Genomic DNA, 22,142 nt, shown 5'->3' with positions numbered 1-22,142 from the left:
CTTAAGCTGGACAAGGGTTGTCCCAAACTAGTTGATTCAACTGGCCGGGACAGTGACGTTACAACTTACAACCCCACCTCTCAATTAAGTCCTCAACAGTCAACACAACCATGAAATCTGTCTAGCTAGGCCACTTAAGGATGCTTAACCACAACGTTGTTTCGTCTTTCTTTCTTTCTTTGTTTATTTGGGAATTGGGATTAGCCCCCATTTTACACAAATTAAGTACAAAGTTTTTTACTTCCATCTCAACCATTCATATTTCAAGTGTAGTTTTAATTGAACTTGTTGGTTTGGTCCAACATGGCTACATAATCTATGATGTGCTTGGCATGGCACAACTTTGGTCATACCGTTATTGGGTCATGTCAACCTTAAACCAACCGAGTCAATGTTGCGTTTGGATCAATTTGGCCTAAAGTAGCGCTTAGCTAGTGGACTTATATGTTTCAACTTGGTTAATAGTCAATTGAAAAAGAGTGTGAGAGTAAAAAAAACAAAAACTATACTTAAGGCCTATAAATAAATAAAGTAATGAGAATTTTGCTCATAAAACTTTAGCTCAAGTGACATAAATAGATGAGATAAAAATAGAATTCAAAATTAAATAAATAGTATCTCCGCAATATATCTTCCATGATGGTTGATTCTAACATCCAAAAACACTACAGTACTATTGGTGGTTTCAATTCTTTTGAGAACCAAATCAGCACAATGACTCCTAACTTTCCTATTAGTCTTCTCTTTCACTATCTAATATCTTCACTATATTCCAACATGCAAAATTCAATCATGAACTGGGGACCGTACAAGGGAAGAGCCTACCAACTTTTAGAATCTGACAGTAGCTTCACTGCTCCATGAGTGGGAAGAAGATTCCCCTAATTCTACAATAGATCAGATTTTGATTCCTCTCTTATTTTGATCTTCTTTTTCTCTTTTTCTCGATCTTTGCTTTCTGCTGCATGAAGTGAGTTGGATCTTTCTGAGAATTATCTTATATATTCTACATGAATTAATGAACCCCAAGCCCAAAATCTTGCAAAAAGGCTCATCCAATCATCTCCAACCTTTTTATACCAACCAATCTTGTTGGGCAAATTTATATCTATGAATCTTAATCTTGAAGGTGGCAGAGAATCTCCCCCTAGCTAACCCTGCTTCTGCATTGTTACCCCTTTGCACTGAGCTGCCTAGGCTGCTGCCATATGATTTCTATGGATTAGAAACATCAATAAGCTTTTTATTCTATCATACAAATACGTATTACAGTCTTACATATTCATTTTTTCACTATTAGAAATGTAAATTATTCCACTGTTAAATATGTTTATATGTTATAGGTATCCATCAGCTAGTTTGATAAACAATTCTTCTATTGAAACAAATAGTTAACCCTGCTTTTGCATTCCTGCCCATTGCACTGAGTTGCCTAGGCTACTGCTAAATATGGCTTCTTTGTATTAGTAACATGCATCAAGAAGCTTTTGTATATTGAAACAAATGCTTAAGCAAACATCAGTGTATGCATGGGAAGTGTCATTTTCATAATCCATAGGGCAATAATTGCATATAAAATATCATTGTATTGTCATTTTCCTCACATTCTATCAATATCAATATTCTCCTTGCGCATGTCACACTCCTTAGCATCATACAAATTGCAAGAAATCAAAGTTTTAATGAGTACTCCAATCCAAGTTGTATGGCCCCCTTCAATTTCTTGGGTTTGTGGTTAAATTTGGATTGGACACAAGGAAAAGGGGGCTACTATATCTTAAATGAGTTCACATGTGTGACATTCTCATGGTTCCATAGCCTTCATTGGTATTGTAGCTAGTGCATGAGTAGGGACAGAGATGGTGGTGGAGCTGGTGGAGTCACCATTGATGTTGTTGGTGGCAATGATGGTGGAGATGATGAGAGGGTTAGTGCGTGGCTCCTGATCGAAAGCAGCCATAATAATTAAAAAACTAGCTATTATTGCCTTGATTAGCATCATATTCAGAATTTGGGTAATTTCTTTGTATAGAATCATTTCGGGGGACCTCTTTTACCCAAATAAACCGAAATCATTTCATACATAAAGTGTTAACACTTCAATCAATACACTGATCTAATGCATGGGCTATTCCATTACAAGCTTGTTGAAATGGAACCCAATTGAGCCACCAAAGCTTTAGCCTCTTCTATCAATTACCTTCTTCTGCCATTTATACTCTCATCTTCACTCTTCATCAAATATTTAATTACAGCATCTCCAGCAAAACCTTTTAAGTGACCAAATTTTAGTTAGAATAGCCAAGTGTTTTAGTTACTTCAACAATACTCTCTTCCTAGTTAGTATCGAATATTTAAATTTTTCTTAATTCAAACAAAGACTTAATTTACTTGAAAAAGATATATAGAGCTATTCTCACTCTTCAAATATAGATAGTCGTCATTAACTAGTTAACGGCTTGTTTGTCAGTGTTTTTAAAAAACTTATCAGCGCTATTAATTATTTAAAAGTACTTTTATTTACGTTTAACAAAAAAAATTAAAAATACTTTTTATAGATGTTTTTTTAAGAAGAGCTTCTAAGTATATTTACAAACACTTCCATACAGGCTCTAAACAGAGACTTGTTTAAAGAAACTGCTAGAGTATACATTTTTTCAACATCTTCTCCAAATTAATTAAGGAATCAAGATAGAGAGGCTTATATCGATGATCGAGCAATATCATGAATGTGAAAGACGGGCATTTCATGCCGTTGATTAAGTACTTGGGTCTACATGATGTCATGATCCATCACGGGGGACCCCATCAAATCCTGCACTGCTTCTTATAGTTTCATCCTCCTTCTTATGCTTTCTCCGTCAACCCTCTTTTGGGCCTAATCTAAGGACCACCTGTAAGTTTCTAGATCTATAGTGACAAAAGCATTAATTCCAAGAGGAGAATTAAAATCCAAACATGGAAAACTATATATATGGCTAGGAATAAAATGACAATATTGTTACAACCTATTTGGTCTACTACAATATTTTTCCAACAATGCAATCCCATTAATGAAAATCTAGCTTTTAGTTTTAGAGAAATTCTAAATGGACCTTTCTTGTTTACTCACTAGACCTTCCAACATTATTATTATTTTTTTTTTTGTATGACCTCCCAACATTATTTTGGTAGGAATAAAGTTTTGGGTGCATTTAGCTCCCGTCTAAAATTTAAAGCGGGTGATGCTTGGTAGGAATTAGAGAATGGCCGGGCTCAAAAGCCTCATATGGATTTGGTCCATTCTAAATTCTTCATAATCGAAAAAGGTTGGGACTGTGGACTGGAGTTGGCATTCGCAGTTTAATATGTAATATTTTTTTTTTTAGTGGACTTACCTAGGTTATAGCCCAGGTTGGCCACCCTTTTCATCCAGCCCTACTCTTTTGTGTTATGAGCAAGTTCTACTTGATGATTTGCTGTTGCTAGACCCCAATTTTTTTTTAATTTTGTCTTTTTCTCTTTGGGGTTAGAGCATCACCAACAGATGGAGCAATTGATGGGTCAAAATTTATTTGTGGTACCATGTTCGATTTTGGAGCTCGAATGGATGGGGTAAATCTAGGGCTGGGTTTAATTATTGAAATACCGAAAAATATTGATCGGCTCCGATATCGAAAAATACCAAACTAGTCGGTTATCGATACCGATGATTTTGGTAACAGTACCGGTTCACAAAGTCTGGTACCGACGGTATACCGATACTGACCGTATATTGAAAAAATATAATTAAAATAATTCATTTTTATACATTTCTATACTATATCGATATACCCTAAATAAAAAATACTAGAATACTAAATACCTTTCTATATAATTTCTAATTTTATATAATACATTTCTAATTTTCTATAATTTATATAAAACATATATAAATTTATAAACCCTATAACTTATTACCTTATATGTTTTTTAATTTATATAATACATTTCTATATAAAAACTAATTAAAAATATCCTAAACCCTAATATTATACTAAATTATAAACCCTATATAGTATATGTATATGATATCTCATACTAAATTACTAATTTCTATATCCTAATAGTCTAATACTATAAATTTATACTTCATAGATTCATAGTTGGTAACTTTTGGTATATAGTATATAGTATAATACTAGAATATGGTATAATATGGTATAGTATAGTATAGTATGATAATATTAGTAATTTAATTAGTATATTGTATAATATGATATAATATAGTAAAATATGGTATAATATATTAATATCAATATGGACTATGGAGTTATGGACTATTTATGATTTATGTAATTACCTCAATCATAAATGTATAATATGGTATAATATATTAATATGGTATTAGCCATTTAGCCTAATGGTCCTATTAGGTATATGACCTATAGCCTATACCCTAAGGTTTGAGATATCATATATATTAAAAAACATATAAACTATTAAGTTATTAACTATATACTATAAATTATAAAAAACATATGTAATAAAAATAAAAAACTCCAAACCCCACCCAAACCCCAAAGTCCAAACCCCAAAATACTCTAATCCTAAATTCCTAATGTTTAATAATAAATGAATTAAAAAAAACATTTAAACAAAACAACAGGTATTTTTTTTTTTTTTTTCACTCTATGCCTCTTTCTCACTAAGTCATTCTCTCTCTCTCTCTCTCTCTCTCTCTCTCTCTCTCTCTCTCTCTCTCTCTCTCTCCCTCTCTCTCTGTGCGAATTGAGATCCTAATTTCCCAACCAGGCAACCACTCCACCACCATCAATCCAGCATCTCCGAGTCTTCAACCACCACCACCATCTTAGACTCCGAAAACGCCCCACCAGTTCACCACCATCGCCTCCCTCTCTTCCTTTCTCTCTGTCTCACCAGTCCATCGTCGCCTCTCTCTCTTTGTCTCACCGTCGCCACTTTTTGTCTCACCAGTTCACCATCTTAGCTACTAGCTACCATTCTTGGGTTTTCTGATTTAGGGGTTTTTTGGGTTTCAAACTTTCAATTTATTGGGGTTTTGATTTAGGGGATTTTGGTCTCTCTAATAATTCTGATTTATGTCAATGGTGCTTCCTTGGTTGCTTACTGTGCTTCTGGGTAAGTTTTTTGTCTCTCTGTTGATTTTGATTCTTGGTAATCTCTCTCTGTCTAACTTTCAAGTCTCTCTTTCCATCTTTATCTCTCTGTCTCGCTTTCTCCATCTCGTTGTCTCTCTCTGTCTCGCTCTCTCGATCTCCATCTCTCTGTCCTGCTGTCTCTCTCAGGTTTCGGCAAGCCCAGTACCGTGCCAATGCTGCCCTTCGCCGACTGCAACCAAAAATTGCGGTTACCGCAAACCGTCGGCACGATATCAGTGACAAAAACAAGAGTTTCGACCCCTAGAGGTTGGCACGCAGTATCAAGGTTTCGGTACGATTGCCGTACCGAAACCACCCCTAAGTAAATCAAATGTCAAATTTGACCAAGAGAAAAACAAGGCAAATTTGACCTAATGTTAAGACACAGTAAATTGGGCCCTACATATTTTTTAATAATATTTCACCTGCTTTTTAAAAAGAATGAGCTGCCCTCTGCCCAGATGGTTTGTGTATTGATTGAGTGCATATATATATATAATACCCTCCAAAAGTATATATATGCAGCAGCAGAAACAATACTCTCAATACCCAGAAAATCAATCTTGCTGGCTTTTGTTCCTATATGTACCGGTACTGCACCACCATTTTTGTACGTAGCTTCCTCTTCTCCATTTTTAAAGTTCTAACTTTCATATCTTCATCTTTTTTTTTTTGTATATCTTCATGTTCTCATTTTTTTTAATGGACTTCAACATGAATCCCCAAGATTTAAAGTCATTATTTGTAATTTCAAAAGTATATTGTATTTTTTAATTTTTAAAAGTAACAAAAGAAAGATAAACAATAAAATAATATTTAGTTCAAATCGTTTGCCTCATCCATTGGAGTGACAAATTTTTGAAGTAGCAAAATAGTATGTCAAATTGCCACATAGGTTAGTAAAGTACAATTTTGCCATACTCATTTGCCCCATCTGTTGGTGATGCTCCTAGCCCCTGTTGTGCAAAAAAAGGAACAACTGTAATTCCTTAACTTTGATGGCTTTAAATATAACAAAGAAAAATACAATCGTGATCAAAACCACTCTTAAGTGCTTCCTAACTTCACACAAATACCTTTGAAAAGTTTGCCAAACACTAATGTTGAAAAATGAAAGTGCATTTAGTCATTTAGAAGCGTTATTTTATTTTTTGTTTACATTGGAGGGAATCGAATCTTGGGTCTACCCTAATTTTAATCCTTACCCTACTTACTCTCAATACTTGAGCTAACTCTAAGGACTTCACATTTAGAAGTAGAGATGTCAGACGAGCCGGGCCGACACGAGCACGACATGATTAAAATAGGCATAACACAATACGACATGAATAAATGGACCAGGCTGGGCTAAAGTCTTTAACCCATCCGGCATAACATAACACGAGTGCAACATGGGCCAAGTACAACATAAACACGAGCACAAAAGAGGCCCAAATTAGACACGACTTGTTTAACATTGTTTTTCTCTTTTTTAAAGAATTTTTCAACAACCATTAAAAAAACAATGAAAATCCAATTTTTCAAGGAAAATAAGTTGTCTCGCTAAAAATAAATAAATAAAAAGGCCCATTTAAGGCGTGGTAGTATAGTACGAACACGGCAAGAATGTGAATGGGTCGCATACTGTGCCAGACCTAGATCTTAGCTATACGAATCAACATGAGCACAACACGAAAATACGAATGGGTCGTGCCGACCAAACCTTTATTTAGAAGTGCTCTTGACACTGTCAAACGTATCGTCAAACCGGTCCTAGAAGTGATGGTACGTTTACTTACATGGAATTAAAATGAAATGAATAAGAGTTATTCTCATTCTACTCCAATCTTGTGTTTACTTGTATTAGAGAATCAAAAAATAAGTGGAGCCCACTCCAAAATCAAGAATCACTCCCCCAATCTCATTCCTTGAGGGGGGAGGGGACATGTTATTGACTCTCATTCCATCATGAGTTATTAATTTATATCAAAAGTACCCTCAATTTTTTTTAATAATCCCAAAATATCCAATAAAAAAATAATTTTTTTTTACAACACTGAAACTTTGTAATATTTAAACAAGTTTTTATTTCGATTCATGATTGTTAATAAATACAGAAGTGTGAATCAACTTCATTTTTATTATCATTCTAGATGATTAGTAAACAACCTATCAGAATTCACTCATCCCTACTCCAATTATTTCTCTCATTCCAATTTATTTTTTCTCTCATTTTATGTTAGTAAACGTGACCTTAAATCATAGGTGTCGGGAGTAAGTTTCGAGTGCACATAGAATGGGCCACCGGTATATCGGCCCATCTAAGCCCACGAAAGAAAAAGAGAGTAGTAGTTGGGCCCCTTTCATTCGGTTATTGAAAAGCGCGGTCCTTCAACCTCTCTCCTCCCTGTCTGTAATTTTCGCATTTCGTCCCGGTCATTGATCTTCTTCTTCTACTTCAAATGAGCTCCCATTTCACTCAACTCTGAGTCTCTGACCAGGTAATTCCACAATTTTCACTTGCAAGTAAAGCAAGATCTAAACCATCTGCATATTCTCTCTTTCTCGATCTATTCGATTCATAACAATCAACAAATTTACGATAAGAATTAAGATTTTGGGGGCAACAGTATACACATACATATAGATATAGTACAGGTGTATGTATTGGTTTCTGATGCTTGAGTTGCAGGTGAACGTCTAAGATGGAGTGGACGACGGTGCAGCATCTGGATCTGCGCCACGTGGGGCGTAGCCAAAAACCGTTGCAGCCTCATGCTGCTGCATTTCATCCCCATCAGGCGCTCGTCGCCGTCGCCATCGGCAACTACATCATTGGTAACAGCCCATTCCCTCCTTTTTATCAATTATAAGTAATTTCAGTTTTGTACTTCGAATCATTCTAGTTACAGTGACATTAATTGGAATTTGAAGTTTTATTTTTCGGGTTTGCGCGTGTGCTTGAGTGTGACATTGGAGTTAAGGTGCCTTGGTGTAATTATTCTACTAACTAATTGTGGTGTGAAATTTTATGGTTGGTGCTTGAGTGAGAGCTTCTATTATCAGTTTAAAGGTCTATACTTGAGGTTTTATTGGCAATGTTAGTGATGCCGGGTTAATTTTCTTAAAAAACCGCTAGTATCCCATAATTATTTAAGAATAGCCACATGGATGTACTCAGTGACCCCGGAAATCCGAGTACTGAAGAATGTTTATAGATTGAATTTGTTTATAAACTTGGTTTACCTTTATATTCTTGTTTTTTCTTCATATGCACTTTGATTAATTTTAATTGACATTGTCTTAATTTGTGCACACAGAAATGGATGCATTGACAGGAAGCAAGATTTCATCTATTGATATTGGTTCACCTGTTGTCCGCATGTCTTATAGTCCCACGAGTGGGCATTCCGTGGTAGCAATCCTTGAGGTTGGTGCCCATATACTCTTCTCTGTTCAGGACATTTAGATATAGAGAATTGCTTCTTGAATATCTTTTCAATGGTAATATGCAGGTTTTAGTTTTAGAACATGGTAGTTTATTAAATAATTGTTGCTCCACATCCTAACAGTTTAAGCCTTTGGGAACAATGGTAAATTAATAAATGGTATCGTGGTATTATAGCAAGAGATCTCGAGTTCAAATCCTTGTAAATAAGACCTTCTAATTTATGTTCAATTCCATGCTTTGTGCTAATAATTATTGGTTCATGTCCTAATTTTTATATTTTTTAACATCCAAGTATCTATCAAGTGTTCTAGTTAGAGTACTGTGGAATTTAGTTTCAATTGTGCCAACTTCTTGAAGTTGTGCCCTTTTTTTTTTTTTTTTTTTTTTTTTCTTTTTTTCTTTTTCTTTTTCTGGGAAGTGTCATGTTGACTACATTTGTTGGCCACTATAATAGATTATGCTCACTGATTGGTAGGCAAGGGGACGATATGTGACTGAATATCTGGATCATGGGCCAAATTTTATGCTCATGCACATGGTTGGAATATCCAATTGGTAACTTTTTAGAAACATCTATAAATGAGAATGGCCATTAGGTCAAAGATGTATGCTTTACAGCAGCTGATGCTTTTTCATTTGATCTCAATGGGTGATTCTTGAAGAGATTGGTCAAAGGTCATATAACAATTGAACAATTTTGAAGTTTCATTGTTTGGTTAATGTAAATCTGTGTCTTTTCTTGCTACTTCAATCATTTTGTGTTACTTAAGCTTTTGTTGCTTTGTGTAGAATTACATTTTATTTGGTGTTAAGAATCTTCAGTGCTTGGTTTATATTGAATTTTGATAGTCTTCCGAAGCTGCATATTTTATATTATGGATATTCTTGTTTGCTTGCCTGAGTATGGATATGTTTATACCCCATTTTGTAGGATTGTACCATTCGTTCCTGTGATTTTGATGCTGAGCAAACTTGCGTCTTGCATTCACCTGAGAAGAAGATGGAGCAAATTTCTTCTGATTCAGAAGTCCATCTTGCTTTGACGCCTCTCCAACCTGTAGTGTTTTTTGGTTTCCACCGAAGGATGAGTGTTACAGGTTTTTTTCTTTTAATTGTTAACTCCCCCCCCCCCCCCCCCTCTCTAAACATACATAATGCAGCCACAAGAAATGTATAATACTATTACATGTTAATTATTCCTACTGGTTATCTCTAATTCTTGATACTGCTTCAATATGCATGAAGTTGTTGGAACTGTTGAAGGAGGAAGGGCGCCAACAAAAATAAAGACAGACTTGAAGAAACCTATTGTCAATCTGGCATGCCACCCTCGCCTCCCTGTTCTGGTAATACAGTTGTTTGGTTGAATTTATTCCTATTGTCCTTGTAGTCGGTACACATTGGGTGGCTGCTGAATAAATACATCTAATGTGCTTAATCTTTTTTTCTGGCATATTATAAGCATATTTTTTTTTTTCCTATTTCAGTATGTGGCATATGCAGATGGTTTGATTCGAGCTTACAACATTCACACATATGCTGTTCATTACACTTTACAAAGTAAAATGAGTGACTCTTTCTTGTTCAGAATGTAATAAGTTATTCTCGTTTAAGTGGTATATGTGTCATCATCTTTTGTTCTTGTTCTTCAGTTGACAACACCATAAAGCTTATTGGTGCTGGTGCGTTTGGTTTTCACCCAACATTGGAGTGGATTTTTGTTGGTGATAGACGGGGTACGCTTCTTGCGTGGGATGTGTCAACTGAGAGACCTAATATGATTGGAATGTAAGTCATTTATGGTAGCAAGACTAGAAAGATTCTGAAATGAAATACTGATTGTGCCATAAAGGCCAAAAAAAAGAAGTAAAAACTGGAGATTAGGAAAGTAATGAATTAATGCCTTAATACCCTTCTGCTGGAGTTCATTGATTAATGTTCTTTTTACCCTTTCATTTTATGTTTCACCAATTTATTTCTTTTCATTTTAAAAAATGGAGTGAAGGTTTTACCAAATTTAATAAAGAACATCCTACGGACAATCTTATCACAGCCAACTGGCGGTTAAAAACATTACATTATTAACCTTAAAAAACTTCAGTTGACCTTGAATGGCTATAAAAAATCTGCAAGCTCCTCTATAAAGCTAAGAGGTTTTAGAATAGGGTTGTTTTTTTTAAGCCGGAATGTTAGAATAGGATTGCTTGAAATGGATTGTTTCATATCTTCATATACATACAGGTCATATTGGCTACCTAAATAATCCAATTCTGTTTGAAATTTTGCTTCTTCTGTCAATCTCTTGCTGGTATTAATCAAAATTCTAAGTTTTGACTTTTTATTGCAATTCAGTACACAAGTGGGTTCCCAACCATTAACTTCAGTTGCTTGGCTCCCAATGTTGCGGTTACTTGTAACTGTGTCCAAGGATGGAACTCTTCAAGTGTGGAAAACAAGGGTTATAATTAATCCTAATAGACCTCCAATGCAAGCAAATTTCTTTGAACCTGCTGGTTAGTTATTATTATTACTATTTTTACTTTTTTCCTTTACCCTGAAAAGGATGTGATTCTGCTTTTATGAAACATATTGGCATCCTTTCAGTTTCGTTTCTTACATTTAACTTTTGTAACTGTACAACTGCTAGTTTTTATTTATTTATTTGTTTATTTTGTATTTATGTAAATAATATTTCTCCCGACAACCACAAGTCTCAAACAAAGCATAAGTGATTATATATTTTAGGATACTGTAAATTTATCATAATGAATTATTATCGTCGTTTTACAATGAAGGTTCCCCCCTTCCCCCACCACCACCACAAGGAAACTAGTAATATGTAAATTCTTTTTATTTTTAACTATTCTCTTGGCACATGCTCCTGTGCGCGCCAAGAGGTTTTATTTTTTATTGCATATATAGATACTTTTTGTACAGTAATATATAAGAAAAGATAAGAAGAAAGAAAATCAAAGAAAAATAATTAAAGGAAATACATTTTAGATCTTCACATTTACAGGGTTTTTCACCAATAGTAACATAAAATGCAGTTGAGAAATAGAGAGATTAGGCAAAGGTTAAGTCTGGTGAGAATCAATTTAGTGAGTAATTAAATGGATTTTTTTATCTGACTAAATGGATAATTTTGAAAAAAAAGAAGATAATTAGTCAACTGTTTGTATGTGGCTGTTTTTGAAGTAACAAATGTTGTCAATTGGTTGTTCATTTTTTAAAGAAACGTGCTTCTTGTTTTGCTATTTTACTTTATTAATTTTTTTAATTTAACGTATTACTCTTTTACTATTGAGGGCTGCTATTTGCACACCCCTACATTTCTTTTTGCACACCCTTTCTGAAAAAAAAAAAAAAAAAAAAAAAAAAAAAAAAAAAAAAAAAAAACTAAAAAAAAAGACCATTTGGCCCTTCCTTCACCCACACACCCCCATCCCCATCTCCCCCCCGTACACACCCCTCCCCTCACCTGCAAATTTTTTTTTTTTTCTTCCCCACCCTTTCTCTTCTTCTTCTTCCCCCCACCCCAACCACCTCCCCCCGAGCCTTCGCCTCCCTCCTCTCCTCTCCGACTCCTCCCCCCTTGCTCTGTTTTTTTTCCCTCCGCCCGATCACCACCTTCCTCGCACCAGCAGCACCACCTTCCTCGCACCAGCAGCACCACATTCCTCGCAGCACCACCACCGCGCGCCACCACCTTCCTCGCAGCTAGCTCACCGTCGCACGCCGGAGAGAAGAGAACTTTAAAAAAAAAATTGGAGCGAGTTCGGTGGACCAGTGCCGAACCCAATGGTTTCGTTCAGTAAGTACCCACCGAAAAATCCTATTCTATTCGGCGGGTACCTGTCGAACGAAACCACCGGGTTCGGCACTGGTCCGCCGAACCCGCTGCAATTTTTTTTTTTTTTTTTTAAATTTGTTTGGCTGTCTGCTTGGGTGAGAGGAGAGAGAGAGAGAGAGAGAGAGAGAGAGAGAGAGAGAGAGAGAGAGAGAGAGAGAGAGAGAGAGGGAGGAGCCGAGGAGGGGCTGCCGGGCTGGTTATGGTGGCTGTTTTTGGTGGTGCTGCGCGCGGTGGTGGTGCTGCGAGGAAGGTGGTGGTGCTGCGAGGAAGGTGGTGGCGCGCGAGGGTGGGGTGGTCGCCGGCGGTGGTAGGCTGCTCGGGGATGGGTGTGTGCCGGAGAGAGGAGAGGTGGGGAGGGGGTGTGTACGGGGGGGGGGGGGAGATGGGGATGGGGTGTGATTTTTGGGTGTGTGTGTGTGTGTTTTTTTTTTTCTGTTTAGGAAGGGTGTGCAAAAAGAAAAATGGATGGGGTATAAGGTCTTTTCCTTTGAGTTTTTTTTTTTTTTTTTTTTAAGAAAGGGTGTGCAAAGAGAAGAAAAGGGTGTGCAAATAGCAGCACTCTTACTATTTTATCCTAAGTTAATTGAATTATCTTCTCTTAGAATTTTATTGTGGTCATATGTCTTAGCAGGTGGTCTGCAACTACGCTGAAGTTCTTATTTTGGTCTGACTATTGGTTCTCTTGTTCTATTAATACTTCACCCTTATTGTATATAGATATAAATGTAGTATGTATGATTTTTTGTATATGACATTCCGTGTTTGCATGGGCACCAATGGTGCTATCTTTCATAGGTTTTGACAACCAGTATGCTCGTATACACACTTGTGGCTATAATTACCTCGCTCTATGATAGGTTGCACTGACTATAGTGTTCAATTTATTCTGCAGCAATTGAATCACTAGATATTCCTCGCATCCTTTCCCAGCAGGGTGGAGAAACAGTTTACCCTTTACCACGAATCAAAACTCTAGAAGTTCACTCCAAATTAAATTTAGCAGCACTTCTGTTTACAGTTAAGAGCAACCACTTACATAGCACACATTTTACTTTTTTCATAAAAAAACACACATTTTGCTTACCCCCAATGTCAAAAAGTGCACATTTTGAATATTTCATCTCTGTTATAGAATATGACAGGTGGAGACAATGTGAAAAATAGGGCTGCATACACTAGGGAAGGGAGGAAACAGCTATTTGCAGTTTTGCAAGGTGCAAGAGGATCTTCAGGTGAAAATAAAGAGTTCCCCAATATTTGTGTATTTATTTGAACTGTTTTGTTTGAGTTGTGATATTTTTTATTTTCAATACATGCAGATGTAGAGTTCATTGTGTTCCTCAAGTGCTTTTTTGTTTCTCTTCTTTGTGTCATTTATGCTGAATTTTTTCCTCCTTGACACAACGGCATTATGAGGAAATTTCTACTTTCTATGGCCTATGTTTTAGAAATCTTCTAATAATTTGGTCTAGTGATAAGTTATAACAAGCTATATCATATGTAAATTTTCTCATCATTAACTAGGATGTTTTCAGTAGTTAATAGGAAAAGGATTTCATCAAAGATTTCTCATGGTAGATGTTGCACTTTATGTTTGAGGCTCTAATTTTGTGGTCATATGTCTTAGTACGTGGTCGGCAACTACCACGAAGTTGTTATTTTGGTCTGACTATTGGTTCTCTTGTTCTACATACATCTTAACTATGACGTACGAATATGGATTGTATACTTGCCTTAGACATTTCTTGACTTTTTAATCAAAAGGGTGCTGCAAAAATATATAAGGATTGTTCTTTATGGTTTAGGGTTTGATGATAAAACTCAAAAATAGAAAACCCCTGAATTTGTAATGAAAGGCTTAGGTTAAAAGTCAAGTAAAAATAAGGCAAGCAGAGGATCCAGATCGATCTAAATTATGAGAGTGGAAGGCCCACAAATTATGTGCTTGGTGGGCAGCATATATGTACATCAAGGTCCAATGAGAACATTAGTCATTACGGAACCTTACTTTTCTGTTGCATGCTTAAATAGTTGCCTTCTTTCTTGTCTTTTCTCTTCTCTTGTGCCATTGACAATTGTAGCTAAGATTTAAGGTAGAAATGAAAAAAATCCTTATATATACTTCTTAGAATACCAAGGTAACATTTATTTCCCTTAAATGCTGATAATATACCATAGTTTTGGTCACCCTGTAGACATCTTTAGCGTGCAAGCTTATTAATCATCGGTTTTATACATGATACATGCCCTGAAACTCTGTACATGTATTACATTGTTTTGTTTGGTTTTTGAAAGATGGCAAATTTTTGGAGTTTCTAATGCTATGAATAGAACCTTCATATATGTTCTTTATATTGCTGCCTTGCTTATTGACAAGATATGCTAATGGTAGAAGTATTTTGCAGCATCTGTTTTGAAAGAAAAGCTTTCATCTTTGGGTTCATCTGGAATATTAGCTGAACATCAACTTCAAGCTCAACTGCAAGAGCATCATCTGAAAGGGTGAGATCAAAACTTTTGTAAACCCGATTTGTTAGAGGTTGGATTTAATGTTATAAAATAATAATTATGTGGTAATTTAATCCTAAAATTTCTTGAGGTTGAATTCAGGACCCTTTGTCTTGACCTCAAATGCTTGACATTTGTTAATATTTTATGTAAAGGGTTTCCCTCTCTACAGCTGTCAGCTTTCTTATTCATTTAAAAAAGTAACAGTTATTAAGATTGAAATACATACACTAAGCTTAGTTGTATTACTGTTGCTAGTCATTACTGATTTAATAAGATTTGCTTTAACCTTTTTCTTCTTTTGGGTTATTATTGATGGCACAAGCTGCATTTTTTGACCTCTAGGATTTAATTTACTCATTGGTTATCATTTTACTGCTATTCTTGGTTCAAGTTTTAGACTTGCACGCTTATATTATTCATTGGGATTCAAGGGTTTGTTGATTTGAAATTCATTGGACTAGTTTGGTGCTTTAATACTATTGCTTATTTTCAATAATAATGTGTCCTTTCTGGCAGCCACAGTCAGCTTACAATATCAGACATTGCTCGGAAGGCTTTTCTCCACAGTGTATGCCACTTTCTTTTTATAAATATCTAAAGGAGAAATTTTTTTAGTGAATATGGTTTATAATGTTATGAGGATGGATCATGGATAAATTTGAATGTGACCAGGCTGTAATGGGCTGGGTTGCAACTTTGTAAAAACCACTATCTAGCTTATTTTGTCCCATCTCTTTTATATTAAACACTTTTTTGAAACTTCTTGTGTGATCTAATCAGGCTTCCTAAGTTATAATTCAATTTATTGATGTATCATTTCTTTGCGTTATTATTACAGCATTTTATGGAAGGTCATGCCAAAAGTGCCCCAATATCTCGGCTGCCTCTCATTACTATTGTAGATACTAAGCATCATCTGAAGGACGTTCCTGTTTGTCAGGTAAGTTGCTTCTGATAAAGATTGATTGTATCTTCTGTTTCTTTTGCTTAATTCCAGTATGACAACTTTGGTTCACTTTCAGCCGTTTCACCTGGAGCTAAATTTCTTCAATAAAGAGAACCGGGTTCTTCATTATCCTGTCAGGGCCTTTAGTGTAGATGGATTATACCTTATGGCATATAATCTCTGTTCTGGAGCAGATACTATCTACAAGAAACTTTATACATCGGTAATGTAGAACATGATATACTATCTCCTGAATTACTCTGATGTCTTATATATCCCCTTTAGCTTTTGTGAGGGTTTCCCATTTAGTGGTGCCAACATTCGTGGTATTGAAATAACTTTTATTTTCCTCTTACATAGGTTCCTGGAAATGTGGAATACCATCCTAAATACGTGATCTACAGTAAAAAACAGAACTTATTTCTTGTTGTCTATGAATTTAGTGGTGCTACAAATGAAGTGGTGCTATATTTTGAGAATACTGATTCTCAGACGGGAAACAGTAAATGCAGCACATTAAAAGGTTCATCTGTCTATAGGATGTCTTTATGTCCTTAGAATATCTAAATATGTATGTAGGAGATGTAGTAATCAATAATTATTCACAAATTGCATCTTTGAGTTTGTAGGTCGAGATGCAGCATTTATTGGCCCCAAGGAAAATCAGTTTGCAATTCTTGATGATGATAAGACTGGACTGGTTTTACATATTCTGCCTGAAAAGGCTTCTCCAGAAGCTAATGAAAAGAATTTACTGTCTGAAGAAAACCAATCTATGGATACTGGTGCTAGTCCCACCCGGGTCCCAATGCAATTTATGTTTGAAAGTGAAGTTGATCGAATCTTTTCCACTCCAATAGGTACTTGAGGGAAGAATAACTATTATGTTTAATTTGGAAAAAAGGTTCATCAACAGTATGTGCTAATCATAGTATTATGTGATTGTAGAGTCAACATTGATGTTTGCTTCTCATGGGAATCAGATTGGCTTGGCAAAGCTGGTTCAAGGATACCGCCTTTCTAATGCTGGTGGTCATTATATATCAACAAAAAGTGAAGGGAAAAAGTCAATTAAGTTGAAACTAAATGAGATTGTACTTCAGGTGATCTTATAACCATTCAAGCTTATTACGTAGTGTTGAACAATGGAAAGTAATTCCTATGTGTTGGTGAGGGTAAAACCTTTACCCCCTTACACTTCCTCAGTCAAAACTGCCCATTCAAGCAAACTTATGACCCTTTGTTGAATGGTGAAAAATATTTTAGGACATTTGTTGGTGCTGGTTAAAAATTGGGCATTCATTGACTTGTTGTCTGTGTTTTGATACCAAAGTGTTAATTTCTTCCATCTCTTTTTTTTGGGGCGGGGGGAGGAGGGGACGGGCGTTGACATCAGATACTGAAGCAGCCAGATCTTGTCATATTTATTTTTTATGTGAATAAATCCATATTTTTTCTATTCCAATAAACTTCCATTCCCTTTTGCTTCTCTCACATTGCCTAACCAAATTTCAGGTTCAAACCAAGGATGTTTTGGTTTCATGTATTTTACCCTGCAGACTATAACTTTCCTGCAAAAAGATAGAGCAACTGTTCCTTATTTTCCTGAAACCTTATTTCTAGGGCTTTTTTATGATAAGACCAGTAGTTCTCTATTGTTGTTTGCTATGGTTGCATCTGACACATAGCTCTCCAAATTTCTTCTATATATACAGCTCCTGTACATTCATATTGTTGATTTTTTTTTTGGGTCAAGCATATTGTTGATTACTTATTAAAGTGAGTGACGACATTTGCAATCACAACACATGCAACTATATTCTTCTGCAAGTGTATTCTTCGGGACTGTCCACTGGTGTGGACTTTTTTTTTTATGTGAAAGAGTTTTTGAATCCCCCTTTGAAGCTCTTTCTGTTCAAATATGACAGGTTCACTGGCAAGAAACTCTTAGGGGATATGTTGCTGGAATATTAACTACGCAAAGGGTGCTTATGGTTTCGGCAGATCTAGAGATACTGGCAGGCAGTTCTGCAAAATTTGATAAAGGACTTCCTTCAATATCCTCATACAATATCTTGGTGTAAAATTTTTTACTTTATGTAATCATTGATTCAATTGAACTTTTATGTTACATAAACTTGTTTGAGCACTTGACTTCTATTCACTTTAGATCACTTTTATGGGTTGGCCCTGCACTTCTCTTTTCTACTACCACTGCAATTAGTGTGCTTGGCTGGGATGGGAAAGTGAGGACTATTCTCTCTATCAATATGCCTTATGCAGGTATGTATCTTGTGATGCTGCTGATGCAGGTATGTATCTTTCTCTACTGTTATTCTTCTGACTCATTACGATGTATTTCTGTGCAGTTTTGGTTGGTGCGCTGAATGACCGGCTGTTGCTTGCTAGCCCAACAGAAATAAATCCCAGACAAAAGAAGGGAATTGAGATTAAGAGCTGTCTTGTTGGGCTCCTTGAACCTCTTCTTATTGGATTTGCCACGATGCAAGAAAGATTTGAGCAGAAGCTTGACCTTCCAGAGATATTGTATCAAATAACATCAAGGTTTTTCTTCTTCCCATGATCTCAACTTATACACTTGCTATCTTTTGTGGAAATTGTTTTTATGTTTTTTACATCTTAAAGCAGTATAACTGTTATAACATTATGGATTGTAACATCATGTCTTCTTTACGGCACCTTAATAAATATGGGTCCATGAATAAAGGCTGATGATACTTGATATGTGGCGTTTCTTTCTGAATGAAGGTTTGACAGCTTGCGTATCACTCCAAGGTCTCTTGATATTCTTGCAAGAGGCTCTCCTGTTTGTGGAGATCTTTCTGTATCATTATCTCAAGCAGGACCACAGTTCACTCAGGTGAGTGAAAGAATGTGTTGTTTAGTGAATTTTGTTAATCGTCTGTTTTGTTTACTGAACATATAAATGACTTAGGTGTTGCGGGGTGCCTATGCTATCAAAGCTCTCCGGTTTTCTACTGCTTTATCTGTTTTAAAAGATGAATTTCTGCGCTCTAGAGATTATCCAAGGTGTCCTCCAACATCTCATTTATTCCACCGATTCCGCCAGTTGGGATATGCATGTATCAAGTATGCAGATAAGACAAACTGTTCATTTCAATTTTTTATTCTGCAAATGTCTTAACAATTTTTTTAAGAAACTTTTTCTGTATCTTTCTCCTTTTAAATTTCTTGATATTGTACTCTGACAGGTTTGGTCAGTTTGATAGTGCAAAAGAAACCTTTGAAGTTATAGCAGATTATGAAAGTATGCTAGATCTCTTTATATGCCACCTTAACCCCAGTGCGATGCGACGTCTTGCTCAAAAATTGGAAGAAGATGCCACTGATTCAGAACTAAGACGATACTGTGAGAGGATTTTAAGAGTCCGCTCTACTGGATGGACTCAAGGAATTTTTGCTAACTTTGCTGCTGAGAGTATGGTTCCTAAAGGTCCTGAATGGGGTGGTGGGAACTGGGAAATCAAAACCCCAACTAACATGAAGGCAATACCTCAGTGGGAACTGGCTGCAGAGGTGATGCCATACATGAAGACTGATGATGGTACCATTCCATCCATTATTGCTGATCATATAGGTGTGTACTTGGGTTCAATCAAAGGAAGAGGCAACATCGTAGAAGTAAGGGAAAATAGTTTGGTCAAAACTTTTACATCCGCAGGTGGTGACAGTAAGCGAAATGGTCTTCAATTGTCTTCAGTTTTATCCACATCTAATAAATCCAAGGGAGTGCCTGATGGTGATTCCTTGAAGGGTCTGGAAACACTTACCAAACAGTTTGCTAATTCCAGTGCGGCAGATGAACAGGCTAAAGCTGAAGAAGAATTCAAGAAAACAATGTATGGTGCAGCTGATGGTAGCAGCAGCGATGAGGAAGAAACTTCAAAAACTAAAAAGTTGCACATTAGAATAAGAGAGAAGCCAATTGCTTCTACTGCAGTGGATGTGAATAAGATCAAAGAAGCCACGAAGCAATTCAAACTTGGTGAAGGGTTGGGTCCACCTATGAGCAGGACCAAGTCATTGACTGGATCCCAGGACCTTAGCCAGATGTTATCCCAACCGCCTCCAGTTAATAGTGGATCAATGGCTCCTCGTGTAGGCTCTGCCCCTGGTGATCTGTTTGGTATGGATTCATTTACTCAACCTGCAACAGTATCACAGCAAGCTCCTACAGGTGGAGGGGTTACGGCTAGACCTATTCCAGAGGACTTTTTCCAGAATACCATACCATCCCTCCAGGTTGCAGCCTCACTACCCCCTCCTGGGACCTTTCTTTCAAAATTGGATCAAGCTTCTCAAGGGGTTGAAATTAACAAGGAAACAGTTCATCAGGTCAATGCATCCAATGCCAATTTTGGTTTTCCTGATGGTGGTGTTCCCCCCCAAGCTACTCAACAGGCTGTTGTTCCGCACGAGTCCATTGGACTTCCTGATGGTGGTGTCCCACCACAATACTCTAGCCAGGTTGCTGTGCAGCAACAGCCTCAGGTTCAGTCAGCTCAGTTCCCACATTCTACCCAACCCCTTGATCTTAGCGCCCTTGGGGTTCCGAATTCTGCAGATTCTGGAAAACCTTCCGTGCGGCCTCCTTCTCCACCATCTTCTGTGCGTCCTGGACAGGTAATACATACATGTACATGTTACACACACATGCATAACTATCTAATTCCCCACCCTCCTAATCCTCTTTTATTTCATGGTTTTCCTCATAACAGGTTCCCCGTGGGGCTGCTGCTTCTGTATGTTTTAAGACTGGAGTTGCTCACCTTGAGCAGAATCAACTTTCAGATGCATTATCTTGCTTTGATGAAGCTTTTCTTGCACTAGCTAAGGATCAGTCTCGTGGAGCTGATATCAAATCACAAGCGACCATCTGTGCTCAATACAAGATAGCTGTTACTCTTCTTCAGGTATTATAATTATTATTCAAACTCTCAAATAGACCAGATGGAATTAGATCCAACTTCCTTAGGCTAAATGTCTTAAGAGTACAATACAGCCCTTTGCCAATACATAGACAGTCATTCATACTTTAGCAACAGATAGATAATCTCTTATTTGGGGTTTGATTGCAGGAAATTGGGCGACTCCAGAAAGTCCACGGCCCTAGTGCAATCAGTGCAAAAGATGAAATGGCGAGACTCTCACGCCACCTGGGTTCTTTGCCTCTTCTGGCAAAGCACAGGATAAATTGTATTCGAACTGCCATTAAGCGGAACATGGAGGTGCAAAATTATGCTTATTCAAAGCAGATGCTTGAACTCTTGTTGTCCAAAGCACCTCCAAGTAAGCAGGATGAGCTGAGGAGCTTAGTTGACATGTGTGTTCAAAGGGGTCTGTCAAACAAGTCCATTGATCCACTTGAAGATCCTTCCCAGTTCTGTGCCGCCACTCTTAGTCGGCTGTCAACTATTGGATATGATGTATGTGATCTTTGTGGGGCCAAATTTTCGGCTCTCATAACGCCTGGTTGCATTATATGTGGCATGGGAAGCATTAAAAGATCAGATGCACTCACAGGGCCAGCACCCGTTCCTTCGCCCTTTGGTTGAAGTCTAAGTTTACTTTCCCTACTGGCCATAGCATATGTTCATCCCTTTTTCCTCAAAATTTTCAGGTGGTGTAAAGTAGATTTTGCTGCATAAGAGTTGTTGTTGTTGTTGTTGTTGTGGGTGACTGCTAGGAACTATCTCTTGTTAGAGGGCTCTTTTGGTGGGCTGATATGTATTTTGATTTGGGCTATTGTAAAAAGAAGAAAAGAGAAAAAAACCTGGTGTATTGTTGTAGGGTGCAACAACTTTGATGGAATTGGCCAAATTTTCTAGAGGAAAGCAAAGATTCTCGCTATAGAAATCCCCTCGGTTTCGACCAAAAAAAAGAAAGCCCCTCGGTACATGCATTTGCATCTAAAGACTTGTAATGCAAGTACAGACATGACAAAGAGGGTCTTTCTTCGCTTGTTCTTTGTTTCTTTCTTCCTTTTTCCCAATCTTATTTCAATTTAATTCAATAAAGAAAATACTCATAATAACGAGTAAAAAAGAATAAAAAGATAAAGAAAAAGCACAAATCTTTCTGGTGGCATACTCTTCTGCTTTGATAATTAATTGGAAATGAAAACCTGTAATTAATTTTTTTTGTCAGAATAAACCTTTAATTAGTTAATTCACTAAAAATATGCAAAGTGGACAATCTCTAATTTTCAACTTAGAATTC

General features: G+C 36.6%; 1 protein-coding gene across 2 annotated transcripts; it reads left to right on the top strand.

The window, feature by feature from the left end:
- Positions 1–7,508: 7,508 nt before the first annotated feature.
- Positions 7,509–21,884, top strand: LOC147284469 (Transducin/WD40 repeat-like superfamily protein). Of its 2 annotated transcripts, none has more exons than XM_086243725.1 (25): positions 7,509–7,621; positions 7,813–7,958; positions 8,441–8,550; positions 9,503–9,668; positions 9,817–9,917; positions 10,059–10,131; positions 10,224–10,359; positions 10,924–11,084; positions 13,317–13,441; positions 13,557–13,656; positions 14,830–14,926; positions 15,458–15,503; positions 15,774–15,875; positions 15,958–16,104; positions 16,242–16,404; positions 16,511–16,741; positions 16,830–16,984; positions 17,810–17,938; positions 18,047–18,164; positions 18,251–18,446; positions 18,651–18,762; positions 18,838–18,992; positions 19,115–20,546; positions 20,642–20,836; positions 21,002–21,884. In XM_086243725.1, exons 2-25 carry the CDS (start codon positions 7,826–7,828, stop codon positions 21,476–21,478), a joined length of 4,860 nt encoding a protein of 1,619 aa, XP_086099851.1. In that variant the 5' UTR covers positions 7,509–7,621; positions 7,813–7,825; the 3' UTR covers positions 21,479–21,884. The 2 variants fall into 2 exon arrangements, with proteins under 2 accessions (XP_086099851.1, XP_086099850.1); XM_086243724.1 differs by having other exon boundaries at positions 15,452–15,503.
- Positions 21,885–22,142: the final 258 nt, after the last annotated feature.

This window comes from Dryas octopetala, chromosome 5 (genome assembly GCF_963921425.1).
Source record: "Dryas octopetala chromosome 5, drDryOcto1.1, whole genome shotgun sequence".
In the NCBI taxonomy this organism is placed as follows: domain Eukaryota; kingdom Viridiplantae; phylum Streptophyta; class Magnoliopsida; order Rosales; family Rosaceae; genus Dryas; species Dryas octopetala.
The sequence above is the reverse complement of the archived record's forward strand: the minus strand, read 5'-3'. Positions and strand labels throughout refer to the sequence as shown.

Bases quoted from the DNA above. Each gene is read 5' to 3' on its own strand.
- LOC147284469 (XM_086243724.1), top strand. From the start codon at position 7,826: ATGGAGTGGACGACGGTGCAGCATCTGGATCTGCGCCACGTGGGGCGT. The intron at 16,105-16,241 runs GTAATGTAGAAC...CCTCTTACATAG, and splicing joins ACAAGAAACTTTATACATCG to GTTCCTGGAAATGTGGAATA. The intron at 18,165-18,250 runs GTATGTATCTTG...ATTTCTGTGCAG, and splicing joins TATCAATATGCCTTATGCAG to TTTTGGTTGGTGCGCTGAAT.